Raw genomic sequence first — 20,052 nt, 5'->3', positions numbered from 1 at the left:
CCAGATGCTGCTAAGCAGGGAGGAGAAAAAAGATTCCCCTGAGCCATCCTTCCTCTGCCCTCTTCTCTTCTCTTTAGGAATCCTGTTACCGGGCTAAATGTGGTCCAGTTTAATTATTTTTTCTGTTTTTTGTGTCTTCATGAGAAGAAGAGTCTTGAGAAGTCTATTTCAGATACTATCACAATTCTGAAAAGTTATTCAGACAAAAAACCAAAAGAGAGTAGCCAGGAAGTGAATAAATATTGTATATCTGCAAAATGTTTAGGAGACAAATTTTGAACATGTTTCTAAAAGGGAAATGCAAATGTGCTGTTCTGCAGTTGTGACATTTGAGCCATAAAAGCTAAGATAGTTCCATTTTCTCAATTTCTTGGAGTCTTTTTTTCCTGAAGAAAATTCTAAAACCGCTTCTTTCCATGGAACTTTTAAAAATCTCTTAATATACACTTCCATTATAAATCAGATGTGGGCCACCATTGCTTAGGTTGTCTGTCATTTCCTGGAACAAGAATAGAAAACACTGATTAAAATTACAATTATTTTATGGTGTTTGAAATTCAGTTAGCTAAGGCTGTAATAAAAATTTAAGAAACTGAATTTCAAACATTCAGAAAAACTTTACATTTTTTATTTGGCTTGATAAATCTCACTGTAAAAAAAAAGAAATCACAGTTCTTCCTACATAAATTAAGTACATTTGAAAGCTGATAGACTCATTGATACTTGACTGAGTTGGACATTACTCTCAGACCACATATACAGCATTGATGGCATCCGTGCAAGTTTTGTGACGTCCTTTGAGAGCGCATCAACTCAAGCTTGTGTGGTAATCTACAAAGGAACAAGATGGTAATTAAGTTTTCGTTTCCATTCAAACCTTTTTCTCTGCTGACATGCTACAAACAGATGCCATTCGATGCTAGCTGGGATAGACATTTGGGAAGTAGGTCTAGATCCAAACGGGATCTAAGGGGTTTGGCTGCTTGCGTTGGGATGGGACTGATTTTGGTTTTCCCTTAATATGCCAGACTACAATTTTTAGCAGTTCAGCAATTGCTACTCAAGTGGCAGATGAGTCATCCTGGAGTAAGCTGACCTGATCATGAGTCAGAATCCTAAAGTACCTAAACCAAGATTTGTTTGGAGTTAGATTTTGTAATTCTCAAATTGCGATCCAAACAATACCTACTTAGCAGCTGTTTAAGCCTGGAGATGGCTACATTAATGCATGCAAAGCCACATGGAGTTTATGCTCAGAACTGCCTTATTCTGAGCAGTCCTAGGCCTATTTCATACCAAATTGAATCCGGATGCAGAAAAGAAGTGATCTACTGCTTATGTCCAATGACAGATCCCAGAGAACATCCAACTATGCCAAGAGGAATGGGCACACATAAAAATGGAGTTCGGGCTATTCTTTTTAAAATTCAGGTAGATGAGTGGAGGTGCCACTGTTGTGCTGGTTCTAAAATATTTGCATAAGAACTAGAAGATCATCTCTGCATGGAAAGATCAAACTCACCTCTTCTACCTCCTAGGTACACTTGGAGAAAATGTGGAAGAAAAGGGATTTGTTTGTCCCCCTTCTTGTGGAAGTTTCTATGAAGAAGGTAAAGCAAGATTCATTGGGCTAAACAGAGAGAGAGAAAGACAGAAAGAAAGAGCCTCACTCTATAGCATAGTAGCTGAGATTCTTGGTAAAGAGAAGAAAATTCTGGGACCTGGTCTTTGTTCCTAGTCTGACTCTTTCTCTCTCTTCTTTTAATCCACAATATTTGATTTATAAATAGTTTGGGAGGCAGAGACCAGAACTCAGAGTTTAAGTGGAAGCACTGGTGCCTCCTCTCTCAGGTGTTACCAGCTACATTTTGAAGTAGATCACAAGACTTAGTTGTTCCCTGCACAGTTTTTGAAAGAAAGGATGTCCCTCTCTACAAAGTAAACTTAGGGCCATCAAACCAAGTAGCCATGCCAATTAATACTCCTGAATCAAGCATAAGCTTCAGAGAAAATAAGGTGTGTAAACTTACTGAATTTTGAGCATTTTATACCACCCAGTTCTCCATTTGGCAGGTGATGGTGTTGGATGTTTTTGTATGGTGACTTATTCTCCTCATATACTGAAGAGGAACAGGCGTGCCTAACACTGGACTCTGGATCCCAATTTGGGGGTTGTCTGCTCTGAAACAAGGCACTACATTTTGCCTATTTGTAGGTGCCTAAACCCTTTGTTCGATCTACGCTGAAGATATCAGTCAGCTGGGAAAGGGACCAAGAATATCAAAGCCATTTAACATTCACTTTCAGTCAGCCACAGGTTGATAGTAATGATCTGTCAGAAGGCTACTCGTGAGTGAGTGTAAGTAAGTTTCCTTTTGTCAGCTTTACCACTTGAATCCTCTGCAGACATCAGCTATTAGAATATCACCATAATTTCAGAAAATATTGAAAACCATTTATTTTCCCCAGTATTTCTATTGTAAAAAAGGAAAGTATTAATAAATTAAAAAGCGTTGCTGAATTCAAGAAATGAAGGAGCACACAGATTAGAAGCAGAGTGAGTCAATGGTGGCAACATCCAAATAGGAGCATTTGGATGTCTATAACTAGGGTGAATATTTTAAATACTCAACTTACTTCCAGATTGCAGCGTTCACCACGTAGAATTATGTCACTACCTGGAAGCACCATTCCTGACTCAGAGTGACATCACAGCATCAGCCAACTATGATTAGCTGAAACTATGACTTCCTCTTAGAGGTGGCCCTTCCTGAAGTGACATAACAACATGGTAGCTCCCTAGTGTTCAGCGTACCTTGGAGGTAACTCTGGTGTCGGGGGAACCACCGGGCAGCTGGGCAGGTCGGTTATTTCAATACCCCTCAATCTCTAATATAAATATAACAATTATACAATAAATATAGCACAAACAAATGCACATGCAGTACATGTCTATATTACTGTATATCGGTATAAATATACAAAATAGTCTTATATATAAAACACTTTAAAGCTATTTTCTAAATCAGGGCCTAATTTAATGTAAGTTTTTAAGTAGCCTTCATTATTTTTTAGGGGCATGCCTTGAGCTAATGTACTCAAACCTGCCAGCAGCAGGCAGTCCACAGGCTCTAGGTCTAAGAAGTCCCAGATCAAATCATCTATACATGCATACTTGATTCTACAGCACACATGCAGGGAGTCCACCATCGGTGGGGCGCATCCCACATTTGCTGAGCATGTGCAATAGGGTTGCTCTGCACATGCATCATGGCTCTTCACCCAAGATAAGTGGGCACCTGGCAGTCCTCACTGCTAAGTGTCTAAAAGTTCAGTAGGTCAACAGGCCAGGAAGGGAGGCAGTGGTCATCTTCAGCCCAAATTGATAGGGTTGGCAGGTTTCCGTATTTGGAAAGGTTTTTCTTCCCAGGCCATTTCTTTTTTCTTTCCCTCACTCTTTTTCTCTCAAATGGGCTTCATCCTCATCCTTGTTGAGGCAAGAGCCTCTTTGAAAGGCAAGATCTAGCCTACCATCTGCAAGACCATGATCATACTTGCCTACATAGCTCATCAGAATTCTGCTTCATTTTAACGAGAGGGATAAATGTACCTCTTCTCTTGATTTTATTATCCTGCTTTATGTTAATGTTGTAACCTGTACTATTTAACTTCTTAAAATATGTTTCAGACATCTTCTAAGGTGAATTCAGTCTATATTTCTGCTTGGAGTCTCATCTCAGTTAAGAAACCAAAGAATAGTGACAAGTAATTTTTACTTAATGGGCGATTAACTGCTATATCATGTTTTGTCAGGGAATCTGAAAACCTTCTGCAGTCTGAGTGAATTAATCCGTGCTCTGCTGTTCAGAGGTCTCAGTAGATATGATACAGACTGTTGAACTTAACTGTAATGCAAACTTGCACGTGGAGGTTTAGATGGGCGGTCCACTTGACTTTTGTTCCCTTCTCTACTAATTTCTCAAATGAAAGGCATTGGATATGAAGTCCAAATGTAAAGCACAGCATGTCAGTGAACATTTTTTCCTCAAATATTAATCAGATCTGTAAATCCAAGGAGCTGATTTCAAGAATTCTATTCAATTAATTCTTTTGGCCCTACGTGCTCAACTTTGGGAGCTTAAGTTTCGGCACCTAAACATAGACCTAGACACCTTGGTAAGCTTCCTTTTAACAGAGAAAGGCAGTAAATGCCCAGTGCTGCTGCAAATCAGACCAGTTTCATTTAGGTGTCTAAATATGCCCTTAGGTGCTTAGGTTTAGTCATCTAGGTTTGTGAACTGCGGCTTTTGTGTTTAACCTACTTTATAAGCTGAGTACTTGGTAGAGGAAGAAATTGATTAAATCCTGGAAGCATGCAATGATGTGGTTACAGAAAGCATTCTGTGCTTTTTCACAGTACAATACATGATAATCCATATTAATAAGGCTTCCAATTATTTATGAAGTGCTATATTTAGCAGCTAAGCCCTTGAATAGCTATACAATGGAATTATGTTGAAAATGGATGTACTTCATTGAAATGGATGTACTGCAAATATACAGTACCTAAAAATAGCTCCATATAATGCAACATAATAAAGCTTACACAGAATGGCAGCATTTCATTTCCCAGAAGCTCTTTCTCATATAAAACTGAAATCTGAATACATCTCTTGCCAATTGTAAACATTAACACATACAGTAGCATTTTAGGAGAAGCAGAACAAATAAGGGAGGACACACAACTCACTTTTTCTGCCATTTCATGGGAGTGATGCAATGAATGTTCTCTTTCTGAGAACATTCGCCTTTGTTCATAGCTGGCTAGCCGACAAGTGAGCCATGAAGAAAGGGTGCAACCACCAATTCCAATGCATGCAAGAGACATGGAGGCAAGATGCAAAGAATAGAGAGCAGATGACTTCTTTGTCAGAGCACGAAGAAATTGAAAATTTAAGATTCCTCCGATTAGTCCACAGATGCAACAGGCAGAAAAAAGTATCATCTGTCAGGAAAGACAAGAGAGGTTATGTCACAGTAACATTTTTCAGAGATAGATTCATTCATATAAAAAATGAGACTAACCATAATTCAATGCTTCGATAGCATCATGTACTACAAAACACTGCACAGACACTCATTTTTAACTCCCACAGCTCCCACAGAGCTCCAAGGGAATACAATACCTTCTGGTGTACAAGAGTTAAGATTGATGTTGCATGTAAGATAAAGCTGGGTAGAATGAGTTGGTCATGTTAAAAGCTAGTCAATGGAAGGACTACTAGGACACAAATCTTCTGATTTCCAGTGTTTCATTCAAAACAGCAACATGACAGAATGTGTCGTAATTTTCTATTGTGCAGTTTCTCACCACTCCTCCGGAGTGAACGCCTCATGTATTTGCAGTGAAGCTCTCTTGCTTTGTGTGCCATCTGACTCTGCCTCCTGTTCAATTCTAATTTGTTCAGTCAGACAGCAGTTTGGAGGCTTCCTACAGCTTTTGTGGGGACTTCAAAAGTGTTCAAGGTGAATGTGCTGGACAAAGAAGCAAGAGAAACAACAAAGAAATCTGTGATGCAGCTCTCCAGAAGGTCAGTGTGGTGACTATGTGTGTCTTTGTTTGTTTGTTTGTTTTTAACTTGGTTAAAATGTTTCTGGGAATTTTAGAAGGATGTGAAACAGGCTGCAATTAATGAGACATGTTTAAAGACCCCCTATCACTTTAATCACAAAGATGTCACCCTGGTTCAGGATGTCCTTGAGCCACAAATGACTCAAGGGCAAAAGACCTTATTATGGAGACACTGCTAAATTATTGCTTTATTCACTTCCCTTGATACTGCTGGCCTGTCAGATGTTGATCTAGATGGGCCTTTGATGTTACTTAATATGGCTTTGTGTATGTACTTATCTACTGTGGTAGGAACAATTTATGGAGCCTTACAGACCACTTCTGTACACAACTGTGATGAGAATTTTGTTAGGAATGTGGCATTCAGGCTGTATGCTGCAGTCCGCTGGGAAGTGACTGTTCCATGAGACCACCAGAACAGACAGCTTTTAGAAACTGGTTAGGGTCCACATGCTTTAAGAAATGAGAATGTCATGGTAACAGGGTTTAGGATAACTCATTGATATTCAAAAATAATCTGAGAGACATCTTGATTCCCTTCACACTTATGCTGGTTTTACATGACTTCCATCTGTATATGGCAGAATAATCAAGCTGACAGAAAATTAAGCCAGACATTATCACTTACAATAGGATGTGTAGTGACTTGTGTAGTAATAACTCCATTTTGCTGCAGTCAGAAAAATTACTGTACTTCTGACTCTTAGAAGACACAGAAAACATCCGCCATCACTTTAAAACTGGCTTATTCATGATTCTGATTGCAAAAAGAACTTATTAAAACAGTGAAGAGCTACGATATCTGGAATCAAACTTGGTCAGCAGCCTCATTGACATGGCAGCCCAGTCATGCCACACTTCACAGAAATGGGTTTTTGAAGGAGAGAAGTTACAATCCAGTGAAGTTATTGGGGAATTTTTTATTGACTTGGCATAAATTTGTGTCACCAGGTTTGCCATCCCTATTTATCCAGATAGGGATAAATAGGGATGTGTGGCTTAAATAGGCATGACCTAAATAGGCCATTTCAGAACTGCTTTGTTTTGCTTGATTAACCCAAAGTGCTGATTGCTTTTTCAGACTGCTGACTTGCAATTTTTACTGACTTTTTATCGGAAACACTTGGACACAGAAAGCCCTCAGTAAGGAGTTCAAGTTAGATAAGTATGCCTTTCAAATACTTAGGTGTTATATATGCAGTGGAAAAACTTACAACAAGTCCAGATTTTTTTTTGGCACACAATATTCCACATATGCCACAAAGCAGAAACTGCAAAGAAAAAAAAAAACAAGAATTATTTCATCATTGAAGGTCTCAAGTTTAAATCCTGCTGTGTTGCTGTAGTGGTGACCACAACAGTAGGTTAGGCAATGGTTACAGTTGTTGTCAGCATTTTTATCAGAAACCTTATGTTTCAGGAAGTTATAACTCAACCATAAACACACTTATCTGAGAAGAAGGAACTGGAATGAGAAGTTAGACTGAGGATAATTTCTCATAAAAAAATAAAAAAAAAAAATCCTACTTTTAAGCTGCTTGGGTAAACAAAACATGAAAAAAAATCCCAATGTTGCAAGGAAAAGATGCCTTTCTACTCTTTTTTCTTTTCTCAGAAAAGTTTAGCAAGGTATTAGTCAGTGATCGAAATCATCTACTTTCAATCATAGCTGAGATACTTAATGCCCTGATCCTACTGTGTCAGCCACTGAGGGATCATACATGGATTGTTGTCCTCAGGACAGTGGAACTCTGGGCAAGAATGCCATTCAGTCACCTCTGTGGGTGCAGGTGTAAATACGAGTGCATCTTTTGGTGTGGCTACACTGAGCAAGCAGGAAATTCTGTTTTAGATTCTAGATAGCCCACTTCGCAAGAGATAGCATGAAGGTATCTGTACTTTTTTTCATGTAGTTCCCTTTCACAAACTGATCTGCTAATTGTCGCATCAAGCATTAGGCAAAAACTGATTAACAAAACCAGAAACAACCCCTACCAGCTGATATGAATAGGTGTTAATGCTTCTTAGTGACCTACATCAAAGACCAATGACGTTCTCTGATGTCACTTTTTCCTCCTACAAAAAAAGTTTAAGGAGGGAAACAGCAAAGAGTCCCTGAGGGAGCAGCCGTGGTAAGAACTACAGTAGTTGTATGAAAGTAGTAAGGCTTCCTCCAGGTGTTTGTAATACTGTCAGAAGATTTCTTCCATACCTCATAAACTCCTTTATTAAGAAATCTGTGCTACTTATTTTCAGTAAAGCTAACCCTACACCTCTATTGGGAAGTAATTTTATAGTTTTAAAACTGGATTTTTCCACATCCTTTTTGCACTGAGATGGTATTTCTAGCAAAAGGCTCTGCTTGACCTTGATTTAGGATTAAATCACAGAACAGACCTGGCTGTTACCTACGAAGTGAAAAAAAAATTAAGCAGTTTCTATACAGCATTCAGGGTCCGTGTAATATATTGCATGCAAATCTCATTTACTCTCAAAAATATTGCAACTTCAGTATCTCAGTTGAGGAGATGGTTTAATACATGGTTTATCTCCCTCCAAGTAAAGTAGTTCATGCATATAGCTAAGCATAAGCCTTGAGATGTATTTTTACTCTGAGTTAGGCCTGTTGAATCAGTTCCCCACAATGAATATGGTTACATTTTGTATATTATTTACCTCTACACTAAGCATGGGATGTGGACTTAATACCAAATTGATTATGGAGAGGGCTGGGTCATGTAGACCATGGCACTGAATGGCTCAGGACATACCAGAATGTACAACTGGTAATTGCTACTAGAGCTCACCCATTGGAATAACAATCAAAAAACCAATGGGTAGGGCTCCCTCTGCCCCTTTCCCACAGGCAGAGGAGATTTCAGCTCAGAACTATCACACCTGCCTTGTAAGTTTTCACTCAGGCTTTCTGTGAAGTTTTGGAGTTTCATTCTCAGTCCTGTCATTGCAGATTGCCTTCAACTGAAGGCATGCTTCAGATTTTCACATGCGGTGTTTTGTATTTCTCAACATTAATGCAGAAACCTCAAAAAAAAAATTTTGCTGAAGACATCACTGTAATTAAGTTCTATTCAGTCAGACTTGATAAAGCGGATTAATAATATAATTTCTCTCTAGTGATTGAATAGGATTGAAAGGAAAATTTTGTGTAACGAAAAATTTATGAGTTCTGGAAAACTTACAGAAAGGATCTGGAAGATACCATCAAAGAAGTGTATGTTAACTAGTTTAAAAAGCTGGGGGTTTGATAATTTACCTTCAAAGCTGAAATAGGTCACCCATTTTGTCAAGAATGCTCTAATTCTGCTCCTATTAGAGTCAATGGATTTTTTACCATTGATTTCAATTGAAGAAGATTTTCTATTTCCATTGTACAGTCTTTGCTAGCCAGAAGGGAATGCAATGAACAAGTTATATTAGCCTTGTATACAACCAAAGGAGCAACAAGCAAATTGCAGATTCACCCAGCATTAGAACCTACCAGTTTGGGCAGTTCTGCTGTTCTTTACTGTTTTTCAAGGACAGGACACGCACCCTTCCAAACCACCTTTATGAAGTGCCATATACATATATATTACCTAAGGTATTTCCCAGTTGAAATCCAAAGAATAGTGAATGAGCTAATCTGCAAGCCCTAAGGTACTGGCTTCTCAAAAACAAGGGGTGACTACTGTATTCCATAGTTGTTAAAGTATCTGAGGGACTACCCGGAGTAAAGATCTGGATGGAGGAGCTGAATGTACATTAAGTAAGTTTGCTGATGATACTAAACTGGGAGGAGCTGTGGACTCCCTTGAGGGTAGAGAGGCCTTACAGAGAGATCTGGATAGACTAGAGAGCTGGGCAATCACCAAACATATGAAATTTAACAAGAGCAAGTGCTGGATTCTGCACCTAGGACAGGGTAATCCTGGTTATACATAAATACTGGGGGACAAGAGGCTGGAGAGCAGCCCCACAGAAAGAGATCTAGGGGTCTGGCTTGATGGCAAGTTGAATATGAGTCAACAGTATGCCCTGGCAGCCAAAAAGGCCAACCGTGTCCTGGGGTGCATCCAGCACAGAATTGCTTGCTGGTCGAGGGAGGTGATTGTCCCACTCTACACTGCACTGATGCGGCCCCACCTCGAGTACTGTGTGCGGTTTTGGGTGCCTCAATATGAGAAGGACATCAAACTATTAGAGTGAGTCCAGAGAAGGGCGACCAAGATGGTGAAAGGCCTCAAGGGCAAGACTTAGGAGGAGCGGCTGAGGTCACTTGGTTTGTTCAGCTTGGAGAAGAGAAGGCTGAGGGGTGGCCTTATCGCAGTCTACAACTTCCTGAAGGGGGGCAGCGGAGGAGGAGGTGCTGATCTTCTCTCTCTGGTGACCAGCGATAGGACACGAGGAAGTGGAATGAAGCTGCATCAGGGGAAGTTCAACTTGGAGATTAGGAAAAGGTTCTTCCCTGAGAGGGTGGTCGGTCACTGGAACAGGCTCCCCAGGGAAGTGGTCATGGCACCAAGCCTGTCAGAGTTCAAGGAGCATCTGGACGACGCTTTTAGTCATATGGTTTAGTTTTAGGTAGTCCTGCAAGGAGCAGGGAGTTTGACTTAATGATCCTTATGGGTTGCTTCCAACTTGAGATATTCTATGATTCTATGATAATATTTTATTGTGTCAGGGTCTGTATATATACTCCGTATGTATTTTCTCTCTCTGTACATCTACAATATTTATACATATACACAAGGAATAAGGTGTCCTGTAGTTAAAGAACTCAACAGAGAACCAACTGAAATTACTCTATTCTATTCTATTCTATTCTATTCTATTCTAACTCAGAGGAGTTGGGTATTCCTGGTTCTTCCAAGTTCTTCTGTGTCAGCTTGAGAAGGTCATGCCAAAATTTTGTAATCCGTATGACTACAAGACAAGCAGGTTGTGAAACTGAATGGACTAGTGTGCCTGAACATGTTAAAAACCTTGGAAGAAAAGCACTTGGGCACTAGCAAAGGATTAATATTATTTGGATTTTTTTTAGATGACAGTGTGTTACATTCACAGAGAAAAGGCTTGCCCAAAAACCAGTATGGTTATTTATTTATGACAGCAGGCATTTTGCTGTTAAAACCAATGGATGAATTTGAGTCACAGTGTCAGGCAATTAAACCTCATGCAAAGCTTTGAAAATGATAAGCCAAGTTTACCACTCTCTTCTGAAGCTGCAGAGGATTCTGATTCACTGGAAGCAGTGAAAACCTGCTTTACAGAGAGAATATTAGCAATACCCAGGGCTCAGGAACACTGCTCATGCAGAGTTGCCTTAGCCAGGCTTCTCAATGTGGAGGCCTCTAGAAAGGTTAGGAAGTCAGTGGGACATTATGTGATTGACTCTGATCATTGCTTTTTGATAGAATAGCTAGGGACTTCGGAATTTTTTTGTTGGTGCTATACTAATTTCCTGTAAAATTTTTGATGTCTCAGTGTTGTGATCAGCAGTAGTGAAAGTAAATGGGAGAAACTACACTAGCTCTTTCTACCAGAAAAAGGATATGAGTATAAATCAGACTCAAAAGGAATTTCCTATGTTTGTTCCTGTTTGTCTTTTAATTGTGAACTCTTCTATTTTATAATGCTGCCAACTGGAATACAGCCATCAGGGGCTCTGTTGTCTTGCCACTCTCTGTCTGTTCTTGGCTATCCTGAAAGACTTCATCTTCATGTCAGTATGTCATGCCAGTTAAAGTTGGCTTGTAACTGTTCAGCTACTCTGGACTACAGTTTACCCATGACTAACTAATACTGTCACGGTGAGGACTTGCTCCTTTCTACTTGATCATTGATTATGCTCAGTCAATTTTTACCAACCTCTTGGACTCTTCAAATGTAGTTACATTTTCTAACCATGTCAAACCTGAAGTAAGTTAAGGCAAACACACTTACACTGAAAATACAGTAAATCAGGAGTGGAAAAGAAATACATCACTGAAGATAAGCTCTTTATAAAGAGTGATCAATTGTTAAAGTGTTTGCAACTTACGTCAAGAATAAGGCTAAAACATTTCATGAAGGATAAGCTAAATTAATAAGCCCTCCAAAATGCCCTGGGAGCTGGAGAAGGACCTTCAGCTGGGAATTGTTGAAACAGATGTTTCACTGTTGGACTTTTGCTTTAATTATTATTCATCAGAAACATCATAAAAGGCTAAAAAATCCAAAAATCTCACTTAAAAACCTACATAGATTGCTATTTGCAACCAATTCCCATTGCTTCTGAGGTTACTTTTAGTTGCAGACTTATTCATATGTCCTATGATATGTGATGTTTATGTCAAGACTAGCAGAGGAGGCAGGGATTGAATGTATCATCCAATAATAGATAGGGGCAGAACCGCTCTTGGGTGATTGGTAAAAAATCCAAAGAACGATACTACAAAGCACAAAAGCTACTTAGAGACTCAGTGGGCTGTGAGTGCCTCAGTCCCCCTTTCAGTGAAGGTTTGCCAGGGACCCAGCAGCGTCAGGGTCCCTCTGATAGCACTAGTGTGATTGCAAGGTGATGCGGTAGTGTCTATTTGTCTGTGGAGTCTTTGCCATTCACACTGCAGCTGTGCCTGCTTAGGTTCAATATGCATATTTGAAAATCTCTCTTTTGGTCTGTTGAACTTTGGAGTAAAGAACCAAAGACCTCCCAGAAAAGGAGAATGTTTATTTTGAGCCCGCTTTAATTTACTTTAAATTAAATATGGCCTTGAAACAAAACCTCAGATCCAAACACCCAGAAATTTCAGTAAGGAGGCTGAAATCTCAATTTAGATTCAAGTTCTGTGGTTTGGATCCATCCCTATTTCATATTTTCTGGAACAAAAGACTTGGCCTCTTTCACTTTCTCCTGGAAAAAGGGGGCTTTCTTACTGGTAGTCTGAAAAAAAGATTCAGTTTTAGTTATATCTGCAGAGAGCCAAAGATTTGTTGGTTTCCATCACACAGAAGAAAAGGAACTATTTTTATTTTATATATTGAAGCTAAGTAACCTTTCTTTCTTCTGTTTTGAGGAGGCAAAAGCAATGGTGAGTGTAATTCCCTTGAGAAAATGAAAACTGTCTATGGAAAATCTTTCTGGAGAGAGGCTGAAGAAAATAGTAGAGAAAACCTGTTGAATATAAGGACTGCTTGATCCTTAGTTATTGTTCATGACAAAGCAGCAGCCCAAACTACATACACTCTGTGGAAAGCCCCCCAGTGTTCTGGGTCATCCGTATGTATCTGATGAAATAGAGGAGGGGAAATTATTCCAGATTTGAATATAACACAGTGAAAATGCAAGCATATCATACCTATTCAAATAATCCTCTACTTGGAAGAATAAACCATCAAGACAGAATCAACAGCTTCACTTCCATCTACTCTCATCAGGTGGTAAACCAGAAAATCTGCGTTTTACACTAAAACTGTATAAACGTGACTGCCATGAGAATACCCAGGAATATGAAATTAGTAATGTCTAGAAAGGACCATTCTATTTAATAATCTTTTTGCTTCAACTCCATCCAAATGAAAAAAAAGCTGAAATCACTAATGGATGAACTGAGCACAGAAGGTATCTCTAATTGTAACTCTTCTTCAAAGCAGTATTTCAGAACAAGGATTAAGTTTTCTTAGTGCAGGCATAAAGGGCACAGAATCCACTTATGAAAACAAAGGCATCAAACTAGAGAAAAATCACAACGGGCAAAAAGAGTGAGCCTAGGTAGTAGGTTTGCCTGTTACCTCCATAGAGAAACACAATAATCTTTGCAAAAGCGGGATGGAAACTTCTAATGATGATGTTGTCCCATGCAAGGGGTTGTGGAGACAGGAATGTCTAGCTGGCTGCAAGTCATCCAGACCCCGAACCAGAAGCAACAGCATTGCCACAACCCAACCCTGTGTCGCACCAAATCTATTATGCTGAGGGGGGGCTCTGCTATTTGAAGTGAGACATAGTGTTAAAACATGTCTAATCTGAGCTAATACCTTGACCTGGCAGTGTGCTGTTCGGTCATATTAGCTCAGGTCGTGCTACAGTTCCCACTGATTCAGGCCGTATTCAAGCAGTTTAAATTCCATCCCAGTCCCTGTGATTAGTGTTCCCATTCATCTGGTTCTAGGCCTGCAGAGATGCTTTAAAAATGGTTTGGGGAAACCACGGGAAATGTTTTTTAGAAGCACTCAAGGAAATTTAGAAGTGGGTCTCTGAACCTGAAAGTCTACCTGCCATCAGTGATTGAAAAAACCTCTGGTCATCTGGAAAAACACTGAAATTCTCAGCACAAAATAATAATAATTTACTTGTTTAGGGCCTATCAGAATAACAAATAGTAAATAATGCTTTTTGTTGTTTTTGTATCAAATATTTCATTTAGAGTGTGACTGCTTTCATCTCAAAAAATAATAAATTAAAGATTATTCCCTGCAGGTGAACTAAAGTCTTATCTCAGCAAAACATTTAAGCATATGCTTAAGTCAGTCTATATTCAACAGATCCTCTTAAATACAACCCAGGAACTACAAGTCCCCTTGGACAGACCATCTTCCAGATTGGTTTATGCTTCTGGAGTGTCTGAATGATAAAGAAAACCTACTGAAAGACTGCTCAGCTGGAGTGAATTGTGCTGGTTCCATGCAAGGCAAGAAGCTCCCACACTTGGTACATCCTCCCTCATCTATAGGTACACAACTCTCTCCAGCTTCCACTGAGCTCACTGACAGTGCTGCGATTCATTTCATCAGGAGCAGGAGCCAGCCAGAAATACGGTCAGTTTGATGAAAATGCAATGCACATGTTAAAATAAAGTAGGATCACATCTGCATTTTGTCTGCATGCTAAACAATAATGTGAATTTTTTAGTATTCTTTTGAAAAAAAAAAATAGTTTGACTGTTCTTTCCAAAGGAAACTTGGCAGCAGTAAAAACTAGATGCAACATTTAATGTTTTAAAATTTTAGGCCACCAACATTGATTTAACAGTCTAAAATGATGTTCTTGCTCTGGGAGAGTTCCATACTGACTGACCCTTTTTATTTTCCTTCAAATCGTGGGTAAAAAGAAGTCATTGAAATCAAGTATTTCAAGTGCCAACTTGGAGCAAATTTCTCTAGCCAAACTATAAATGCAGATTTTTAATGGACAGGCAGACTTCCACTGTGCTAAAATCACAAATCATGGAAACAATAACTCTGCCCCTACAGACAGACAGACAGACCGACCAACATCCAGAGAATGCATATCTCTCAAATACATTTAGATATTTGTCTTTATAAGGGAAGAAACTATTACTCTTGAGGGGCGTAGCCATAAGTGAATCATCAGATATCTCTCTTGCATATGAAGATAGATGGCATATTTGACTAAAGATGTGGCTTTTGTCTCTCATTCTCACTCTCTCTCTGTGAGAGAATCTCATTTATAGCAAGAATTTATTCACCACTGCAGAATAAATGATAATTAGAGCCATATACATATGTGTGTGTGTGAATATATAGTCACTACTCATAGTGATAGTGATGCAACCATTATGTTCTAAATATAGATGGGAAAGTATGTGACAATTTAAAAAATATCTGTGAATACTTTTTTAATTATTATCTTCTGATTTTTTTTGTTTGTGCAAAAGCCTTTGCTATGGATGCTGTCATTCTTGCTATGTTAGTGTTAGTGGTTCAGCATGCTCATTGGTTGGATCTTTTCTATAGTACGTCATATAACTGAATTGGAATGGTGGATTTCAGAAATATACCTCAATTTCTGGAAAAAAGAAATCTGGGAGACACTGAGTACAGCGTGTGGAGTAGATTATACCAATGCAATCATAACAAACAGAAAGAAAATCCAGAAATCAACAACACATTCACCTTAGCTTATACGGGACTGTTTGTCTGGGGTTTTTTTTGCAATTTAGCAACCATGGCCTATTTTAAAAAGAACAGATTGGATATGATGTAAAATAAATTGGATAGTCATCTCCACATGCTCCAGATAATTTGAGAAGTCAGTCACACCTTCATTTTTTTTCTTTTGGCTACTTTTTAAACAACTCTTACTATCTTAATCCAGCTCAACTCCAATGAGAACAACAAATTTAGAAACTGTTTTCTCATTTCCATGCATTTTTTATGTAGATATTGTCTAAGCTTTCAATTTCTTCATTCTTGTCTACTCCACTTTCCCTGGCTTGCTTATACATAATGCAGGGCATGCAATGGTCAGAGCACTTCAGCCCATGCTTAACTTCACTTGTATCTCTAATCCTATGGGTGGGATTCACACACTTAAAGTTAGGTACGTTAGTAAATTATCTGGCTGAATGGAGACAGTGAACAATAAGAACAACTCTTTTAAGAAGAAAACTAATGTGCATCAAGTGCAAAGCGTCATAGGGAGGCAAGTATAGGAGATAGAATGTGCATGATTTTAAGATGCCCAAATTTTAGGAATTCAGGTTAAGGTTTCCATGGTGATGCTATCTTCATCTACTTCCTTATGAACCTCTGCTGAGTTCCACCCACATAAAAGTATAGAACACGGTCAAAAGTTTTCAGTATATTTCCAGGTAAATTACAACAGGAGACATGACACTGTTCAACTTCACTCCAGTGTTTTGCATCCTAACATGTCAAAGTATTAGTTTTTCTTTTAATGTCCCTTTCTTTTCCTTAATGTTCATTTCTCAACGGAAAACCTTGATTCAAGCATGTGAATTGGAAAAAAATAACATATTTTACACAAGACATATTCTTTAATACAGGCAACATGAGCTCAGTGTAAGATCCAGTGAGCAGAAAGGCAGCTTATGCCATTTCTGCAGCAGGACAATTCTGAGGACTGTGCAAACAAACCTTTCTCCAGTTGTTTTAATTTGGACCTAATTACCCATGGCCCTAAGCATCCCTGGAGAACGGTAGATCTCTGGCCCCTTTCTTGTCCTGTCTCACCTACTAGTCCTCTAGTCAGAAGAACACAACCTAACAGACAATTTGAACTGCTGGAGTGGTACAAACAGGGTGCCATAATCGTGACAATTTAGACCAGAGATCTTTAGTTCAAGGCAAAGTAAGTAAGCCTTTATAACCATACCACCCCACTCTGCATACCGGTGTGATTTCTTGTTTCCTCTGCTACATGAAGCATAAGCTGCTTGCTTCCACTTTACAGTTTCTTTGTGGCCTCTCTCTGCCTAGCCAACCTGCAGTTGTTTGCTCAGTTCCCAGCAGTTGATGCCTGCCTCTGCTGGCTCGGGTTGTGGGCATCCTTCACCCACTTGTTACATTTTCAAGCAAGTCCCTTTGGGTTCCTTTCCATGCCTCTGCATTCACATATGGGGAGAATTTCCTATAAACATCTGCAAAATCAATTCAGTGTCCTCTGTCTTATTCCTCTCTCAAACTCTACCTACGAACAGCTTGAAATCAGCCAGACTGCTGGTGTGTTAATGCAACCACCTGTTATACCAATCAATTTTGGTTTGTTGTTTCTTTATACTCCCTTACATTCTTTTATCCTACATCTGTCTCTTGCTTTGATTATAAGGTCCTTGGAGCCAACATCTAATGTAATAAGATCTTAATCTATGGCTAGTACAAACTCTGGGGTAACAGAAACCATAAAAATGAATGAGGCAGTTGTGCAGGAAATGTGCATCGTCATGAAACAGTATCAGCTGTGATAGCGTTGTCACAAAATGCAATCACTGCATAAAATACTGATCTCACTGACTGGTCAAAACTCTTTGACTTCAGTGAAACCCAGGATATTGCCCTCTGTCATTAAATCTTCAGATAGACACACGTTTTTGAGTAGTCTTTTTTCTTCATCAGCAATGATAAGAAACCTCCCTCTTTGAAGTGATTTTGATTATATCATTACCTGTTGGCCACTGTCTTATCTTATCTGGTCTTCATTCTCATTTCTCACCTACCTGTTCTGCAGTGCAGAATTATGTGTGTGTTTATATACTGCCAAAAATATTTATGACTGTTGTCAATAATTAATAATTATTGACAGTGAGAATATTACATGAAGCACTATGTCAGAATGAATCTATAAATTACAGGAAGTTATGCTGATGAATAACCAAGTGTTTTGCATTTATCATCTTATCTCAAGCAAAGCAAACAATCCTTTTGCAAATACTACTGTACAATCCAAGCTGGCCAAAACCAGCTTTGGAGTTAAAAAATGCCCAATCATGTTTAGGCTGAATATTCAATATTTCCTGCTCTTTGTTTCATAAATATAAATAACCATTTGGAGGAAAATTCTTCCTAGAAACATGCATATCTCAAACTGAAAAATAAGAAAGGTTTTTGAGAAGTGAGAAATGCTCTGTGATATGAACATGCTGCTTCTATTAACCCATTGTTGGTGTTTGATTTTTTTGTTCATTTTACAAGGAGCTCAGGGTGCCCAGCTCATGAGAACGTATCTTTCCTTTTCCTTCCCATTTCCTCTTTGTCTTTTTCCTCCAAAAGCTCAGAACTCAGCTGACATACCCTTGACGTTGTTTTAAAACACCTTTTCACAGTCTCGTCGTAAGGGACAGGGCTGTTCTTTTTTAAAAGCAAAACTCACAGTCAATTTAAAGATTGTAAGCTATGGCCCGTGTTCCACTCGAGGCGTCGGGCTTTCCCAGGTGTGAGAATGGGTTCACAGAAAGTTCAATTGTTCACAGCAGAATTGAAAAATGAAAAGGAGCGAGAAAGAAGGGGTCTCCCCCCCCAACACACTCATACATCTCTCCCCCCCGTGCCTCCCCCCTCGCCCCACGAGTATGCAGACTGTACCCCATGCACATCGGAAATGGACCCGGCGAGGCTCTCGGCGCAGCATGCACACGCGGAAGGGAAGGAAAGGGAAGGGAGGGGGATGCCTTCGCACGGTCTGATCATCACCATAAAGAGTTAAAGAGAGAGTGAAATGGCTAACGTACACACACCCCGCTCCATACCGGAGAAGAGTCTCCCAGCTGAGGTTTATGCTCTGTGAGGACCAGGCTGAAACTGACCGCCCCCACGGCCACGCTGGACACCCCTAACCCTATCTCCAGCACGGAGAGCACCAGGAGGCTCCCGATGATCTGGCTGCTGGTGCACATCCTCCCTCGGTCATCCTTCCTTCCCGATCAGCCGGGGAAACCGCGCATCCTCCTTCTCCTCCGGCGCTCCCGCGGCCCTAAGTCGCCCCCAAACTTTTCTTCCTTCGCCGGCAGCCGGGGTGGAGCGGCGCATCCGCGGCCGGCGGGGGCTGCCGAGGGGGCGGCGGGGCGGCCCCGGCGCCGCCGGGCCCCGCGCAGCGCCGCGCAGCGCCGCGCCGCGCCGCGCCGCGCAACGCCGCGCCGGCAGCGAGCGCGGCCCCGGCGCCGCGGAGCTCTCCAAGGTGCCGGCCCGGCGGCGGGGACAGGGCGCCGCTGCCGGCCGGCTGGGCAGCGCGGCGGCGGTCGGTATGCAGCACCACGCTCCTCAGGGGCTGCGCCTCCTCCGGAAAAGTCGACCTTGTCTGATCGCCTCCTGCGCTCTCATTGAAATGACCTCACTGGGATTTTTTCCGCGCCTCCCCCCCCCCCCCCCCCCGGTCTTATTTCTCTCCCCCCCCTCTCTTCCTGGGTTGGGGGTGGGGGAGAGAGGAGTGTGGCGAGCCCACCCCGGCTATATTTATGTATGAATCTAGACCCAATGCACAGGCGAGGCGCTACGGCAGCCCCGCCCCAGGGCCACAAGGCACGGCACCTTCCTCCGGTCCTCCCCCCGGCACCCCGGCTCGCACACCTCCTCCGTCCCGCGCCCGATCGGGCTGGCGGCAGGAGGCGGAGAGCCGTGCCGACGCCAGCTGCAGCCTGCCGCCCCGCAACGCTTCCGTAAAAGGTGAGCCCCCTTGATGGGGTGTGCGCAGGCCTCCCTCCTCCCAGGTGCTGCGGTCAAAATTCAGCAGGAAGTCCGTCTTCCTCTTGTATTAGGAAAAGGGCTGGAGTCTGTCATGTCTCACCACTGCAAAACTCTCCGGTCTCTTCCAGAACACTATTGCCAAAATAGGCAACTGCTGTAGCCGTTCTTGTCACTCTGACAACAGCCAGAACCGTGTCAGTCCTAAAGCAAATGAGCAACAAAGCAAAATATAACAAGAGATCCAGAGCTGCTACTTGAGCCATACTGGATTGCTTGGTACCGATCTTTATTCCTGTGACTCAGATACAGGGAATGCTTCGCCACTCTGACTGCAGTTTTACTATCCAGATGTGCCGCACAACATGGTAACACATAAACACTCAGTCTAGCACTTTGGCTCTCCTAAATATGGATCGCCAACCTTTGGACATTTACCGTAACAACAGGGCAAAAGCACTACTTACACAATTGTATCCCCAAAATCTAGATCATGATTCAAA

The 20,052-nt window shown here is 40.9% G+C and overlaps 1 protein-coding gene across 1 annotated transcript; it reads right to left on the bottom strand.

The window, feature by feature from the left end:
- Nucleotides 1-436: 436 nt before the first annotated feature.
- On the bottom strand, nucleotides 437-18,765 carry TMEM196 (transmembrane protein 196). Its single transcript, XM_050890922.1, has 4 exons — nucleotides 18,619-18,765; nucleotides 6,847-6,903; nucleotides 4,751-5,005; nucleotides 437-499 (listed from the first exon to the last, which is right to left on the bottom strand). Exons 1-4 carry the CDS (start codon nucleotides 18,763-18,765, stop codon nucleotides 437-439), a joined length of 522 nt encoding a protein of 173 aa, XP_050746879.1.
- Between the last annotated feature and the right edge of the window lie 1,287 nt (nucleotides 18,766-20,052).

Source organism: Gymnogyps californianus, chromosome 2 (genome assembly GCF_018139145.2).
Source record: "Gymnogyps californianus isolate 813 chromosome 2, ASM1813914v2, whole genome shotgun sequence".
Lineage (NCBI taxonomy): Eukaryota > Metazoa > Chordata > Aves > Accipitriformes > Cathartidae > Gymnogyps > Gymnogyps californianus.
The sequence above is the reverse complement of the archived record's forward strand: the minus strand, read 5'-3'. Positions and strand labels throughout refer to the sequence as shown.